At 45.7% G+C, this 17,404-nt stretch overlaps 1 protein-coding gene across 1 annotated transcript in view; it reads right to left on the bottom strand.

Moving 5' to 3' along the window:
* The window catches only part of UBE2D2 (ubiquitin conjugating enzyme E2 D2), a 67,918-nt gene extending 50,743 nt beyond the window's left edge, over positions 1-17,175 (bottom strand). The window contains exon 1 of the mRNA XM_054488930.2: positions 16,082-17,175. Coding sequence (XP_054344905.1) covers positions 16,082-16,105 — 24 coding nt within the window. The 5' untranslated portion in view covers positions 16,106-17,175. The remainder of the gene's footprint in view (positions 1-16,081) is intronic.
* Positions 17,176-17,404: the final 229 nt, after the last annotated feature.

Below are 17,404 nucleotides of genomic sequence, written 5' to 3'. Positions count from 1 at the left end.
AGTTAAAAAAAAAAAAAGAAAGCCAGATCCAAGTTTCAAGCCTGGGAGTATATTTCAGAACAATTATTCAAAACACCAACTGACAGAGATTTTTGTGGCTCCCTGGAACATTCCAGCCTCCAAAACCAGACATGAGACACTATTAACAAAAATGTGAACAGGTACATCTAAAGAAATGTCTTTTTAAAATTACATTTTATGTAAGCTTAGAGATGGGAGCCCCTTTGTTAACAATGAAAGCACCCGAGATAGCACTTAATCAAGTATCATCTACTACAGTAATAAAAAGAATTTACTGGCTGGGCGCGGTGGCTCACACCTGTAATCCCAGCACTTTGGAAGGCTGAGGCAGGCAGATCACGAGGTCAGGAGATTGAGACCATCCTGGCTAACAAGGTGAAACCCCATCTCTACTAAAAACACAAAAAATTCGCCGGGCGTGGTGGCACGCGTCTGTAGACTGTCTCAAAAAAAAAAAAAAATCTTTGGGTTACGTGGATGGGCAAGTTTAATGACAAGTGGCCATATAAGACACAAAAGAGAAGACACACACAGAGAAGGTGATACAAAGATGGAGGCAGATGCTAGAGTGATGTAGCCACAAACCAAAGGAGACAAGGAATGCTGACAGCCACCAAAGTGGGAGGAGACAAGGAAGGATTCTCCCCTAGAACATCCAGGGGGAGTATGGACCTGAAGACAGACTGACTTTAGACTGCTGGCCTCCAGAACTGTGAGAGAATATAGTTCTGTTACTTTAAGCCACCCAGTTTGTGGTAATTTATTATGGCAACCCTAGGAAACTAATACAGATGGTATAAATACGTAAACATTTAATCTAAAGAAAATCACTCACTCCATTAGTGTGCTATTATTTTAAGAAATCTAAAACTCCTACCATTGAGGCTTTTGTAAAAATCAACTTTGATTTCAAGGCTTGTCTTGTTTTGAGTCAGGATCTCGCTCTGTCACCTAGGCTGGAGTGCAGTGCAGATTATAGCTCACTGCTGCCTTGAACTCTGGGCCTCAAGAGATCCTCCTCTTCCACCTCAGTCTTCCCAGTAGCTATGACTACAAGCATGTGCCACCAAACCTGGCTAGGTTTTGCAGTTTTTGTAGAGAAGGGGTCTTGCTAAATTGCTCAGGCTGGTCTCCCAGCCAAGTGATTCTCCCACCTTGGCCTCCCAAAGCACTGAGATTATAGGCATGAGCCACTGTACCCAGCTAATTTCAAAGTTTTTCCCTGACATAAGCCCTTAAGAATTTAGCAAAGCAATTCTATCACTTATACTGGCATGATGCATTACAGGTGGTGGGGTTAATGCTCAAAGGATAGCAGCAGACACTTCTATAATAAGATAATGTTTAAGAGAATTGATTTCACAATTCTAGACCTACAAAAATATCACATGTATTAAAAACATATTAAGGTGACAGTATTTTGAAGTTTGCTGAAGAATACTTGGATTCAATCCCTTTTTTAGTTTAGAAATATTATAAGACTTCATTCTTTTCACATTCAGGTTTTTTTTTTCTTTTTTTGCTTGGGGTGACGATGAAGTAAAAATGAAACATATATTTAACACTGACACCTAAGATTTCGAGATTATACCAATTCCGTACGTCAACATTATTGGCATGTTAAGACACCATGATAATATTTAAAAACTTAAAAAAAGAAAAGTCCACCAAATCTGAGAAGCCCCTTTCCTCTGTAATGTCCCTCTAGTGCCCTCTATTGACAAAGCCCAACATTTTGTTCACTGCAAAGGTGAAAGAGTCCAGCTCTTCACCAGCTCAAATACGTATTTCAGAAGTTATTTAGTCAAAGCAGAGCAAGTACTGGAGGGTGAACTTGGAGCCGACTAATAAACTGCTAAGTGGCAGGGGTGTTTCACTATTTGTTCCTTTGTATTGGTGGGTAATGCTCCAGTATATGAATTTTCTACATTTTGTTTACATATTCAGCCAATGATGGATATCTGAGTTGTTTCTAAGTATCGGGTACTGTGAATAAAACTGCCAAGCACATTTGTAAAAAATCACAACAAAATTACCTTTTATGTAGTCCAAAATGCTAAACCCTCTTCTGTCTAATCTTCCCCACAGGCTTGCAGGGTTTAATTCCCATTCTACAGACAGCGAAGCTGAGGCTCAGGAAAATTCACGAAGTGACTTGCCTAAGGCCACAAATGCTCCAAAATTCCACTTTTTCTTTTCTTTTTTTTTTTTTTGCCACCCCACCTGATATTGGCATTCACTGAATGTTGTTGGCAAACACAGAATACCATGCTTTAGGTACTAGGAATACGAAGAATAAGACAAGAACTTTGCCCAGGAGAGTTCAGTCTAAATAGGGGAATAATCAATCATGTCTACACACTAAGAAACGATTCTACAGTTGAACTCTGACTGCCTGTATGCCTCATGCATGCTTCCTACAGAAGCCATTTCTGCTGGGTCCCCAAGTATGAATAAAGAATTTAGGAGGTAGGGGTGGGGTGAGAAGAGATTCTCTGTATAAGCAAAGGCACTGAACAAAGACCGGAGAACAAGATTCTAGGAAGGACCAACTACAAGCGTTACAACTACAGCAGCATTCCCCAGGAGATACTAATTACTAATATATATTATAGTAATAAAGACAGTAATATTTTTCTTCTAAATTTTACTTTTTTTTTTTTTGAGACGGAGTTTCACTCTCGTTGCCCAGGCTGGAGTGCAGTGTGCAATCTCAGCTCAATGTAACCTCCGCCTCCCAGGTTCAAGCAATTCTCCTGACTCAGCCTCCTGAGTGGCTGGGATTACAGGCCCCCGCCACCACGCCCAGCTAATTTTTTTTTTTTTTTTTTGAATTTTTAGTAGAGACAAGGTTTCTCCCATGTTGGCCAGGCTGGTCTCAAACTCCTGACCTCAAGTGATCCACCTGCCTTGGCCTCCCAAAGTGCTAGGATTACAGGCCTGAGCTACCGAACCTGGCATTTTTTTTTCTTTTTTGAGACAGAGTCTCGTTCTGTTGTCCAGGCTGGAGTGCAGTGGCTCAATCTGGGCTCACTGCAACCTCCGGCTCCCGCATTCAAGCAACTCTTCTGCCTCAGCCTCCCAAGTAGCTGGGATTACAGGCACCCACCACCATGCCCAGCTAATTTTTGTATTTTTAGCAGAGTTGGGGTTTCACCATGTTGGCCAAGCTGGTCTCTAACTCCTGACCTCAGGCGATCCCCCTGCCTTGGCCTCCCAAAGTACTGGGATTAACATGCATGAGCCACGGCACCCGGACAATTTTATCATTTTTAACACGTTTTTAAGAAATACTACATGTTTTTGTAGCCTTAAAGCAGTAATTTGCCTCAAGAAACTTGCACACCAGAAAGCAAATGATGCCTACATTTGACTTTCCATCTGTGTTCTGAGGTATAAACAGCATTTAGTCTCCAGCATTGTCTATTTGACCATCACAGATCTATCCTATGTTTCTTATCATAATTCAATATATATTTGAGAAGTTATTGCCAGGCATGGTGGCTCACGCCTGTAATCCCAGCACTTTGGGAGGCTGAGGCAGGTGGATCACCTGAGGTCAGAAGTTCAAGACCAGCCTGGTCAACATGGTGAAACCCCATCTCTACTAAATATACAAAAATTAGCTGGGCGTGGTGGCGGTCACCTGTAATCCCAGCTACTTGGGAGGCTGAGGCAGGAGAATCGCTTGAACCTGGGAGGTGCAGGATGCAGTGAGCCGAGACCATGCCATAGCGCTCCAGCCTGGGCAACAAGAACGAAACTTCGTCTCAAAAAAATAGAGAAGTTATTTAATCAAAGCTTATTATATATTAAATATTTCAAGTGTACTCATTCCCAATTGACTTATATCTAGGAGAAAGACATTTTTTATTTCTTATTTATTTATTTATTTTACAGTCTCACTCTGTCGCCCAGGCTGGAGCGCAGTGGCGTGATCTCAGCTCACTGCAAGCTCCGCCTCCCGAGTTCAAGCCATTCTCCTGCCTCAGCCTCCCGAGTAGCTGGGATTACAGGTGCCCACCACCACACCTGGCTAATTTTTTTTTGTATTTTTAGTGGAGATGGGGTTTCCCCGTGTTAGCCAGGATGGTCTCGATCTCCTGACCTCGTGATCCACCCACCTTGGCCTCCCAAAGTGCTGGGATTACAGGCTTGAGCCACCGCGCCCGGCCAAGAAAGACATTTTAAATGGAAAGCAGAGTCCTTTGATTCTTAAGCCCAAGTAATCATATTATTTTAAAATAAACACAAGCAAAGAACAGGCATTTTTCAGAAAAATTAGGGTGACCTATCCATGATGGGATAATTAATAATGTCAGCAGCAGCCTAACTGCAAAATATGCAGTCTGTATTCTTTCTTTTGCTACAATGTATCTGTTGGAAACAAATTTTCATATTATACTGTAATGAAAACAATATACAGTAAGACATTTAAAGGGGTACCTGATGAGGATGACTTTTATTATGTAAGAAAAATACTATTCTTAAAACTGAAAGCAAAATAAGAATGACAGATGTTTCATCTTGATAGTTCTTTTTTTTTGAGATGGAGTTTCGCTCTGTCGTCCAGGCTGGAGTGCAGTGGTGCGATCTCGGTTCACTGCAAGTTCCACCTCCCAGGTTCACGCCATTCTCCTGCCTCAGCCTCCTGAGTAGCTGGGACTACAGGCGCCCGCCACCACGTCTAGCTAATTTTTTTGTATTTTTAGTGGAGATGGGGTTTCACCGTGTTAGCCAGGATGGTCTCGATCTCCTGACCTCGTGATCCACCCATCTTGGCCTCCCAAAGAGCTGGGATTACAGGCATGAGCCACCGCGCCCAGCCTCATCTTGATAATTCTTAATAATTTTGTGACATATTTTGATTATATATTTTAATTAATTTATCTGAGATCGGGTGGGGCATGGTGGCTCACACCTACAATCCCAGCACATTGAAAGGCTTAGGCGGGTGGATCACTTGAGACCAGGAGTTCAAGACCAGCCTGGTCAACATGGTGAAACCTGCTAAAAATACAAAAATCAGCCAGGCACGGTGGTGCATGCCTGTAATCCCAGCTTCTTTTCTTGGGAGGCTGAGGCAGGAGAATTGCTTGGGCCTGAGAGGAGGAGGTTGCAGTGAGCTGAGATCACGCCATTGCACTCCAGCCTGGGCAACAGAGCAAGACTCTGTCTCAAAAAAAAAAAATAATAATAATAATAATAATTTATCTTAGGTAATTTGTGCTGTCAATTTTTTTTTTAAGAGACAGATCTCGCTCTGTGGCCCAAGCTGGAGTGCACTGGCATGATCACAGCTCACTGCAGCCTTAAACTCCTGGGCTCAAGCGATTCTCCTGCCTTGGCCTTTTGAGTAGCAGGGATTACAGGCACATGCCACCGCACCTAGCTAATTTAATTTTTTGTAGACACAGGGTCTTGCTATATTGCACAGGCTGGTCTTGAACTCCTGAGCTCAAGTGATCCTCCTGCCTTGGCTTCCCAAAGTGCTGGGATTGCAAGCATGAGCCACCATATCCAGCCAGTGCTCTCAATTTTAATACAAGTATACATGATTTCATACACTTTGGCTTGTACTCCATCAACAATACTACTTTGATAAGCATTCTAATAAAGTTGGGAAACACCAGATATGAGGAAGAAGAAAGCAGTTTATCAGAAGCCAAAGGAACTGAATGAAAATCATGTCAATTATTACCAAAGTTAAACAAAAACTTAGGTATCCACTGAATGTGGCAATTAAGTAATCATCAGTGACCCTACTAAATAGTTCCAGAACAGTGAATAGACTATTCTTTCAAGAATTCTGGGACTGAAATGTCAGAGATGGGAAGGATAAAGATGAGGAAGGAAGTAGCTCTTATGGAAGAGGGAAGTTTAAAAAGTTATTTTACTGCTTTTTTTTTTTAATAGGGGAAAACCTTCGATAAGTTTGGATGCTAAGAGGAGTTAGTGGAGAAGAGACTGGAAGTATGAAAACAAAGACAATTACTGGAGAGCAAAAACAAGAAAAGGAAAAAGGAAGGAAAGAGGGAGGAAGTGAGTGAGGGAAGGAGGAAGTGAGGGAGGGAGGGAGGGAGAGAAGGAAGGAAAGAGGGAAAGAGAGAGAGAAGGATGGAAAGCAAAAGTTAAGTTTGGCAAAGGGAAAAGTAAAGCTTCTCTAGAGATTAGAGGGGAGAAGGGCTATGACTAAAACAAGTAAATCTGGAGAGACAATAGCTCTACAGTCATGATCGCCTGTATCTGAATCCTAGTTCTTCCTACCATAACCATATAATGTTAGGCAAGTTTATTTCTCCCACTGTTTCCTTATCTAACCTGGGGAGAACAGAATTATTGAAAGATTGAAAAGATCAAGTAATTCCTGATGCACAGTGAGTACCCTAAAGTGGATAGCTGAAATCTGTTTTTTGTTTTTTTTTTTTTGACACGGAGTCTTGCTCTGTCGCCCAGACTAGAGTACAGTGGCACGACCTCGGCTCACTGCAACCTCCGCCTCTTGGGTTCAAGTGATTCTCCTGCCTCAGCCTCCCAAGTAGCTGGGATTACAGGTGCCCACCACTGTGCCTGGCTAATTTTTGTATTTTTAGTAGAGATGGGGTTTCACCATGTTGGCCAGGATGGTCTCGATCTCCTGACCTCAGGATCCACCCGCCTCGGCCTCCCAAAGTGCTGGGATTACAGACATGAGCCACCGCGCCCAGCCGATCTGTTGTTTCAATACCTTGAAGGAAATCCCTAAGAACTCACACATAAGATTTATATTTTCTCTGCAGAACAGGTACTCTGTTCATCTGCTGAGATTAAAATAATGTTTAAGATGGAAGGACAGTGGTTTTTAGTCTTTTTAGAGATTAAAAACCCATTTGAGGCTGCTCTGCCTAGGGAGTAGTCATTCTTTATTCCTTTACTTTCCTAATAAACTCACTTTCACTTAAAAAACAAAATCCATTTGACTCTGATGAAAGATATATGCAGAAAGCTGGGGGCGGTGGCTCATGCCTGTAATCCCAACACTTTGGGAGGCCAAGGTAGGTGGATCACTTGAGGTCAGGAGTTCCAAACCAGCCGAGGTGGGTGGATCACACGGTCAGGAGATCAAGACCATCCTGGCTAACATGGTGAGACCCCCGTCTCTACTAAAAATACAAAAAATTAGCTGGGCATCCTGGCACGCGCCTGTAGTCTCAGCTACTCTGGAGGCTGAAGCTGGAGAATCGCTTGAACCCAGGAGGCGGAGGCTGCAGTGAGCCGAGATCACGCAGCTGCACTCCAGCCTGGGCATCAGAGCTAGACTCCATCTCAAAAAAACACAAAAAACAAAAATTAGCCGGGCGTGGTAGCATGCACCTGTGGTCCCAGCTACTTGGGAGGCTGAGGCAGGAGAATCTCTTGAACCTGGGAGGCAGAGGTTGCGGTGAGCCGATATTGCACAACTGCACTCCAGCCTGGGCGACAGAGGTAGAGACTCCGTTTCAGGGAGAAAAAAAAGGCAGGGGTGGTGGTGGTGAGAATAGAACACCAAATTTGCAGTAGTTGTTTTTTTTGTTGTTGTTGTTGTTTTGACACAGAATCTGGCTCTGTTGCCCAGGCTGGAGTGCAGTGGTATGATCACAGCTCACTGTAGCCTTGACCTTTCATCCAGGCTCAAGTGATCCTCCTGTCTCAGCCTCCTGAGTAGCTAAGACTACAGGCACACATCACCATGCCCAGCTAATTTTGTTTTGCTTTGTTTTGCTTTTGTAGAGACAGGGTCTCCCATTACAGACCAAGCTGGTCTTGAACTCCTGGGTTCAAGCAATCCTCCCACCTTGGCCTCCCAGTGTTGGGATTACAGGCATGAGCCACTGTGTCAAGCCTAAATTTGCAGTTTTAAGCGGGCTTATGAGCAACCTTGCCAACCATATAAAGGGAAGTTGAGGAGGATCTTCAGGTTCCAAGACACAGTTTAAATATCCAATTGTTTGAACAAAGAAAAAAGGCTGCATCCTCTGGATTTATATACCTAACAGCTATGTACGGATAACACATGGCTTGCCAGAAAACACACTGGACACAGTCAAGAAATCCAGGTTCTCAATTCAGACCTAGTCTTACCTGGTAGGTCACACGGCCTTACCAGACAGCAGCCCTGAGATGTGCTGCAGTGCTAACATTTTATGATTCTATTACCCGAAATCTCACTTGACTCTGCAGACAGAAGAAGAACTACTACTTTATTTCCCTATATTATAGTTTAACATGATTTTGAAGGTTTGCCTGGAAATCTAACCATCAAAACTTTATTTCTACAGACAAAACAAGTGTGTTTCTGCATTTCTGGGATGAGGCTACAAAGGTTCCTGGTAGCATGAGGCATGAGTCAGATACTCCTATCCTGGGAACTGCCTAGGATATTTTAGCAGAAATATACAGAATTGGACCTTGTCAAAACCTCTTCCTTGTCAGTCATCAGTACAGTAATATACACTGGGAGACTTCAGAGAAAACCTAGATTTATTAACAGTTATCCTCGATGGCTGTTTGAATTATATTTAAATAACAATCTAGTAGAGCCAAAGAAAGTGCCTCAATTCAATGATCTTTTGTAAAGGAAATAAAGAATACTTTTTTAGTGGGGAAAAAAAAAATTCCCAGAAATTATGTGAAGAAGCTCACCTTTTGGAGTAGGAAGGTATGTCTGCTATCCAAGATAGAACTAATTTAAATAGACATATTCAGACAACCATGTATTAAAGTTCCCAATACTCCACAGGACTACCTGTTAATTCATTTCATCATTTTGATAGGAATTCAATGAGTCCTTACCTCTAATATTAATCTAATATATGGTACCACACCTCTAGTACAGTATTTTTTTTTTCTTTTTTGAGACGGAGTCTTGCTCCGTTGCCCAGGCTGGAGTGCAGTGGTGCGATCTCAGCTCACCACAGCCTCCACCTCCCGGGTTCAAGCAACTCTCTGCCTTAGCCTCCCCAGTAACTGGGATCACAGGCGCTCACCACCATGCCCAGCTAATTTTTATATTTTTAGTAGAGATGGGGTTTCACCATCTTGGCCAGGCTGGTCTTGAACTCCTGACCTCGTGATCCACTCACCTCGGCATCCCAAAGTGCTGGGATTACAGGCATGACCCACCGCGCCCGGCCTACAGTACTTTTTATTTTTATTTTTTTTCTTTTTCTAGACAGAGTTTCGCTCTGTCGCCCAGGCTAGAGTGCAGTGGCGCGATCTCCACTCACTGCAAGCTCCGCCTCCCGGGTTCACGCCATTCTCCTGCCTCAGCCTCCCGAATAGCTGGGACTACAGGCGCCTGCCACCGCGCCGGACTAATTTTTTCTATTTTTAGTAGAGACGGGGTTTCACCACGTTAGCCAGGATGGTCTCGATTTCCTGACCTTGTGATCCACCTGTCTCGGCCTCCCAAAGTGCTGGGATTACAGGCGTGAGTCACAGCGCCCGGCCCGGCCTACAGTATTTTTAAGCAATTTTTTTTTTTTTTCGAGATGGAGTCTCGCTCTGTTGCAAAGGCGGGAGTGCAGTGGCGAGATCTTGGCTCACTGCAACCTCTGCCTCCCAGGTTCAAGCAATTCTCCTGTCTCAGCCTCCCGAGTAGCTGGGATTACAGGCGAGTGCCACCACACCTGGCTAACTTTTGTATTTTTAGTAGAGACGGGGTTTCACCATGTTGGGCAGGCTGGTCTTGAACTCCTGACCTCAGGTGGTCGGCCCGCCTCAGCCTCCCAAAGTACTGGGATTACAGGCATAAGCCACCACACCCAGCCTAAGCAATTTTTTAAATACAGTACTGTTCAGCGTATACAACTACTTTCTTTAAGATCATGCTTCGGTAACTTCCCAATCTCAGACATTTTCAAAGTGTATTGTCAGTCTACAGAGAAACTCAAAACATCAAACAGATCATAATGGAAGAGTAATACATAAACTTCTATGGGATCAATGTATTTACAAAACTGGTTTTCCCAAGACCTCACACAAAACCATACAAAAGGCTGGGCACGGTGGCTCACGCCTGTAATCCCAGCACTTTGGGAGGTGGAGGCGGGTGGATCACTGGAGGTCAGGAGTTTGAGACCAGCTTGGCCAACATGGTGAAACCCCGTCTCTACTGAAAATACAAAAAGTAGCTGGGCATGGTGGCACATGCCTGTAGTCCCAGCTACTCGGGAGGCTGAGGCAGGAGAATGGCGTGAACCCAGGAGGCAGAGCTTGCAGTGAGCCAAGATTGTGCCACTGCACTACAGCCTGGGCAACAGAGCGAGACTCTCTCTCAAAAAAAAACAAACAAACAAAAAACTAAAAAAAAAAAATACAAAACTTAGCAAATTGGCCAGGTGCAGTGGCTCATCCCTGTAATCCCAGCACTCTGGGAGGCCAAGGCGGGCAAATCACCTGAGGTCTCAAAAAAAAAAGCAAGTTAATTAGAATTGTATTTAAAAACTACTTAAGGCCGGGCATGGTGTCTCATGCTTGTATTCCCAGCACTTTGGGAGGCCGAGGCAGGTGGATCACAAGGTCAGGAGTTCGAGACCAGCCTGGTCAATATGGTGAAACCCCGTCTCTACCAAAAATACAAAAATTAGCTGGGTGTGGTGGTGCGAGCCTGTAGTCTCAGCTGCTCGGGAGGCTGAGGCAGGAGAATTGCTTGAACCTGGGAGGCAGAGGTTGCAGTGAGCCGAGATCATGCCACTGCACTCCAGCCTGGGCGACAGAGCAAGACTCCGTCTCAAAAACAAACAAACAAACAAGAAAATTTAATCTTACATAAAGCAATACTTTCAAACTTTTAAAAATACAGAAAGTACTGTTTAAATGACGTAATCTTTTTACACTCCTGATTACTTAATGAACCCTAATCCCTGGTTACTTTAATCCACATACTAAACGGATGTCGACCAAAAAGGTGTATTTTGTTGTTGTTGTTGTTGTTTTTTTTTAAGTTGAATCGGTTGCCAAAAAATCTGGATTTGTGGCTTCTCTCTCTCTTTTTTTTTTTGAATGGAAGATATCGCAACACTGGGCCCACAGATTTTAGCAATGGCAACATTTGCAGGGAGCTGGTTAGCAGTTGCCCTCATCTGATAGCACATGCTTTCTAGCTCCCTCAAGTTCTCTCTGCTCACTTTGGTACCTGCCTGGCTTTTATAGACATCAGAGTTTGAAATCTTTTTTTTTTGTTTGTTTTTTTGAGACAGGGTCTCACTCTGTTGCATAGGCTGGAGTGTAGCGGCTTGATCACCGTTCACTGCAGCCTCTACCTCCCAGGCTCCTGAGATCCTCCCACCTCAGCCTCCCACCTAGCTGGGACTACAGCCATCCACCACCATACCCAGCTAATTTTTTGTATTTTTTGTAAAGACCATGTTTCGTCATGTTGCTCAGACTGGTCTCGAACTCCTGAGCTCAAGCGATCTGCCCACTTGGGCCTCCCAAAGTGCTGGGATTACAGGCGTGGCCCACTGTGCATGACCTGAAATCTTTATTTCATTGAGAACTTTGTCTTGAGACGCCTTAAAAGAAGCTAGCCATAGGCCGGGCGCAGTGGCTTACACCTGTAATCCCAACACTTTGGGAGGCCAAGATGGACGGATCTCCTGAGGTCAGGAGTTCGAGACCAGCCTGGCCAACATGGTAAAACCCTGTCTCTACTGAAAATACAAAAATTAGCTGGGCATGGTGGCGAGTGCCTGTAATCCCAGCTACTTGGGAGTCTGAGGCAAGAGAACTGCTTGACCCTGGGAGCCAGAGTTTGTAGTGAGCCAAGATCATGCCACTGCACTCCAGCCTGAGCGAGACTGTCTCAAAAAAAAAAAAAGAAAAAAAATCTCTATCACAGAAATAGATCAAGTGATAATCCTGGCATTACTTTGTTTGAAAGCTATGTATACCAAACGTTATCTGCAACTAGTAGGACACCATTAAAATGTACAATGCACTATTACTGTTAAGAAAAGCTTTTAGTATCCAACTCTGGTCAGTCTTCAACTCCTCAAAGAATCAAGATATTTATTTGGCCTTTTACCCTTCCCAAGAATAGAGAAATTAACCAAATACTTCAACATTACAGCACTCTAAGAACACCAAAAAGCCTCCTACATCTGTATAGCAAAAGTAAAGAAGAAAAACAGGAAGCAAGTCAAAAAGGTCTCCGATCAGCCAAGGAAACCACACAGTTCACAGAGCACATGAAGCCCTCTTCAGTCAAGAGCCTACTGGATCTTATTTTAGACACAATTTTAATAAGCTCTGTGATCTGGTTTCTTAGCCCACAACAGATGAGATGCAGCCAACTGGAAAAGGGCTGGGGGTGGTGCTGCTAGAGGCAGGCACTCAAAGCATCAAAATCAAGGCTTGAAGACCTAAAAAGTTAGCAGAAAACCTTAAAACATAGCAGGGTGGGGCCACGTGGTGTAGATACCAACAATCCCAAAGGATCCCAAGCCCTGCCCAGAACTACACACAATGTTCATAATGACCCTCTTTGCTATGCTCTGCTTATAGCATAGGTCAGGGGACCTTAAGACGTATATCAAAATAAAGCCCATCAAAAGCTTTTTCCAAAAAAGACATGGCATTTCAAAGACTGCCAAATTCACAGACATGAATAGCGTCCCTCTGTCAAAGAAACAAGATATTGAATTCCTGAAGATGTCACATGTCAAATGTAGTTTTTCTTAGAAAAATCTTATTAGAACCCAGATGTAGCAACTCATGACATTTAAGTCAAGAAGGTATTTAAGTAGAATTATTTTTTCAGGGAATGATAATTGGGAAGGTTTAAGATCAAGATCAATTATAGAAGCCAAGCAATGGGGATTCCACTGCAGACACATTACTAGGACTGAAGATAAGATAGAACTGATCTTATCCATGCCTAGGAAGTCAGCTATTCAACTTAAAATTGTGGTACAAAGAGTTTGGAAAAAAAAAATTAATCTCCATTTTGTTTTCACAATCTTTCTGAGTGGTATACCAAAATAAACTTCATTTTCTTATCACTGGCAGTCTCAGAGAAGTCAAGCCATACTTTGTGAAGGGCTCTAGGGAATAAACTAGGGGAAAATGGTTAATATTGAATTCTAAAAGTTCAGGCCAGGCCAGATGAGGTGGCTCACATCTGCAATCCCGGCACTTTGGGAGGCCAAAGCGGGCCGATCACTTGAGGTCAGGAGTTCAAGACCAGCATGGCCAACATGGTGAAATCCCATCTCTACTAAAAATACAAAAGTTAGCTGGGCATGGTGCCTGTAATCCTAGCTACTCTGGAGGCTGAGGCAGGAGAATCGCTTGAACCCAGGAAGCGGAAGTTGCAGTGAGCCAGGATAGCACCACTGCACTCCAGCCTGGGCGACAGAGGGAGACTCCGTCTCTAAAAAAAAAAAAAAAAAAAAAAAAGTTCAGGCCGGGCACGGTAGCTCACGCCTATAATCCCAACACTTTGGGAGGCTGAGGCAGGTGGATCACCGGAGGTCAGGAACTGGAAATCAGCCTGGCCAACATGGTGAAACCCCGTTTGTACTAAAAACACAAAAATCAGACGGGTGTGGTGGTGCGTGCCTGTAATCCCAGCTACTCAGAAGGCTGAAGCAGAAGAATCACTTGAACCCAGGAGGTGGAGTTTGCGGTGAGCCGAGATCGTGCCATTGCATTCCAGCCTGGGCGACAAGACTGAAACTCTATCCCCCAAAAAAGTTCAAATTATTTCTAAACTTGATTTTATTAAAAAATCTTACAAAGGCATATTTTAGGGAAAATCTATTCTAGAAAATATGTAGCAACTCATAAGAAACTATATTACCAGAGCAAGTATTATTAGTTAAAATGTGTGTTTTGTGTCAAAGAGATATTTCCCTCTCTGAAAAAGTCCGTTACACATATAATTCAATGTAGAGATTAAAGTCTACATTCCTTTTTTTTTTTTTTGAGAGGGAGTCTCGCCTGTGGCCCAGGCTGGACTGCAGTGGCGCGATCTTGGCTCACTGCAAGCTCCGCCTCCCCGGTTCACGTCATTCTCCTGCCTCAGCCTCCCGAGTAGCTGGGACTACAGGCACCCGCCACCACGCCCAGCTAGTTTTTTTTTTTTTTGTATATTTTAGTAGAGACGGGGTTTCACCGTGTTAGCCAGGATGGCCTCGATCTCCTGATCTCGTGATCCGCCCACCTCGGCCTCCCAAAGTGTTGGGATTACAGGCGTGAGCCACCGCGCCCAGCAGATCTATATTTCTTTATCTGTAAATTATCACACATTATACCCACTTGCTTTTTCTCAGGTTTTAAAATAAGAGGACAAGCTTCTACAGGTATTTGATAACTTCCCAATTAGATTCCATAAGGACCTAGCAATTCCTAAAAGCCTTTAAAATATATATGTATATATTTTATTTGGATGACTACTCCTCAGTGTGCTCCCCTGCCCCTCAAATGGTTCTTTAAGATATCTTTGCTTAAGGTTCAAGCTTCTTTATGGTATTTAACAAATACCATTTCATTTTAGTACAAGATTTATTGTCTAAAATCTGCCCTTCTTCATTTGTTAGAAATCAAAGTCAAAAGAAGTTAAGTAGCTAACCTAATTATAGTAACCAATGCGACTGACTCCACACTGTCTGAGCAAAAATGAAATGAGGACCAACCGCTGAGCTGAGGTGTTTAAATCATCAATCTGTATTCTGACTTAGTTTAAGACAAGCTGAAAACTGGTTCTCTTCCTCTTGCATCCCCATCCCATCATTCAGAATGGATAACCCCAGTACCTACTTCTAAGTAGCTACAGGTATAGGCCGTGTGCAGTGGCTAATTGATGCCTGTAATCCCAACACTTAAGGGAGGCAGAGGTAGGAGACTAGCTTGAGCCCAGGAGTTCCACACCAGCCTGGACAACACGGCAAGACCCCGTTCTCCACTAAAAGGAAAAATATGTATTGAAGAAAAAAGTAGCTACCGGTTTAATATAGCCAATCTGAGTAGCCAAGTGAAACACCAAACAGAAATTAATAGTGGTGCCTCCCTACTTCTAAGAAAAAAAACATGAAAGTGGCACTAAGAGGTTACAACATCAGAAAGGGAAAAAAAATAAACTTTAAGCCAACCTTATACTCTAGATTAGGAAAACCTCCTTATCGATAACTAAATAACCCTTCACTTTAAAGAGCAGAGAAATCCTTTTTAATACAAAATCTAGTAAAACCCCTTCCCAGTTAAGAGTCTCCGTAAACATATCACCTAATAGCGTCAAGTCCATTTTGCGAAGAGGCTGTGAAAGGAATTTTGTATAATTTCTTTGGTGGTTTTCAATGTTCAGGTTTCTACCTCTACCTTTGCCAACGTACAGCTTTTCTATTAGATCCAATCCTGCAAAACGTAAGTGTTAGTTTCTAACTACATATAGCAACCTCAAGGAATAAAATGATTCTCCCTCTACTTCCCTCCTCCCTCATTAAGTCACCTTTTTTTTTCTTCTGAACTTCCAACTCTTAACAGTTTCTGGACAAGCAGGGTGGACCGATGTGTGCTGCCACCCAAGAGGTAAGTGAACTCAGGATATACTTGTGGATCGGGCAAAACGGCTTCCTCCGTCCGCCCGAGCTCAGGCGGTTTTGTGGAGGGAGCTAGGGCAGGTGTGGGAGGACGAAACAGAAATGGGGCGAGAAGCCCTTTCGACCTCTGTCGAAGGGGCCGCCCAACGCCCCAGCGCCCCCCTCGGCCCCAACCCCGCCATCCTGGCCGGACAATGGCCCTCAAGTGCAGCGGCAGTCCCAGACTGGAGAGAAACCCTAAGAGTCCACACCATGCGGGCCTAGAAGGGCAGCCGGGGAGGAACGCTGAGGCCGCCAGAGCACCTCCGGCCTAAGCGCGGGCTGCGCGCCGGGGCCTCCACGGGCGCCATCACTGGGAGTGGGGTATGGAGGTCGCCCCGCCGGGCCAGCACCGGCAGCAAGATCCAAGGAGGCCGCGAGCCCGGCGGAGACTACGGCGGGAAGTGCAGGCCGAAGCCTGCTCAGCTGGCCAGCCCCGCAGCCGACCTCCGGCCGCTTACCTTGTGGATTCTCTTCAGAGCCATGGTGGGAGGCGGGTGGCGGCGGCCCCTGGGGCGGGGACGGGGGCGGGGAAGGGACGGGGAAGGGGCTAGGGAGCCTGAGGCCGCCTCGGCGATCCCGGTCGGCCGGAGAAGATGGAGAGTTGAGGAGAGCGGGTCCGGCGGGACGGGCTGAGGGCCGGGGCCCACTCAGCTCCTGGGCCTGCCGCAGCGGTCACCGCATCACCCGGCGGCGGCCCCTTTATTCGCCGCCGCCCTAGCCGCCACCGCCACCGCCGCCGCCGCCGTAGCTGCCTCTTCCTCCCAGGATCAGCGCCGCCTCCTCAGCCGCCGCAGATCCCTCCGCCAGAAAGCAAAAGCCCAAGCCTCGGGCTCGGCCGGCGTCTCTTGGTCGGACAGCCGGAGGGACTGCCTGTCTTCCTCCCTGCTGCAGGTGGACCGAGGGACGCGCGGGCGGGCGGGCTGCGCCGCCGGGGTGGGGCCGTCGGAGTACGGGGTGGGCCCGACCGAGGGGCAGGTCGGGAGGCGCGGGGATTGGCGGGCCAGGGGAGGGAGGGCCGCGCCGCGCCGGCGGCGGAGGGATACGGGCCGCCCCGTGAGTAAGCTACGCACCGCCGTCGCCGCCACGGCCGCGGAGGGCGTGACGCTGCGAAGCCCTGGGCGGAGATCTCGCGAGATCCAGAGCGCGAGTTCCGCAGTCTCCAGCGCCGCGACCGTTGACTTCATTGCCGATGGAAACCCACGCGCGTGTCTCAAAAGATCAATAAACATTAAAAGGCGAATGTTGTCCAGATCGCACGCCCGTCCCGTACCAGTCCCGGGAGGAGGCACTTAGGCCCACTGCAGCGTTCCTGAAGGAGGAAGGGACTTGGCCAAGGTCACAGAGCTCTTCTGAAGTCCTGGGACTTAGCACATCTCTTTCCAGAGGCCGCGTGGCTACAGCTCGGGCACCCGCCACGAGGGAGATGTCTCAAAGCCGCTCGGGTTGCAGTGAGATTGGCCTTCCGGACCAAGTCCCCAGATGGAGAGGATTTGAATGTTGTGTTCTCCTCAGCCACTGGCATGTGTGCCTTCGAGGTGCCCAGACCCTGCTCAGTTTAGTGAATTGCAAATTGTTACAAGCAAGCACTGTTCTAGCTGCGTCAGAAAAAAAATCACAGTGTGTGCCCCAAGTAGTTAAAACCAACCGTCTGGGCGCGGTGTCTCACAACTGTAATCTCAGCACTTTGGGAGGCTGAGGCTGGCGCATCACCTAAGGTCAGGAGTTCGAGACCAGCCTGGCCAACATGGTGAAACCCCATCTCTACTAAAAATACAAAAATT

The sequence above is a fragment of the Pongo pygmaeus genome, chromosome 4 (assembly GCF_028885625.2).
Source record: "Pongo pygmaeus isolate AG05252 chromosome 4, NHGRI_mPonPyg2-v2.0_pri, whole genome shotgun sequence".
Lineage (NCBI taxonomy): Eukaryota > Metazoa > Chordata > Mammalia > Primates > Hominidae > Pongo > Pongo pygmaeus.
Note: the sequence above shows the minus strand (reverse complement) of the source record. Positions and strands in the feature narration are given on the sequence as shown.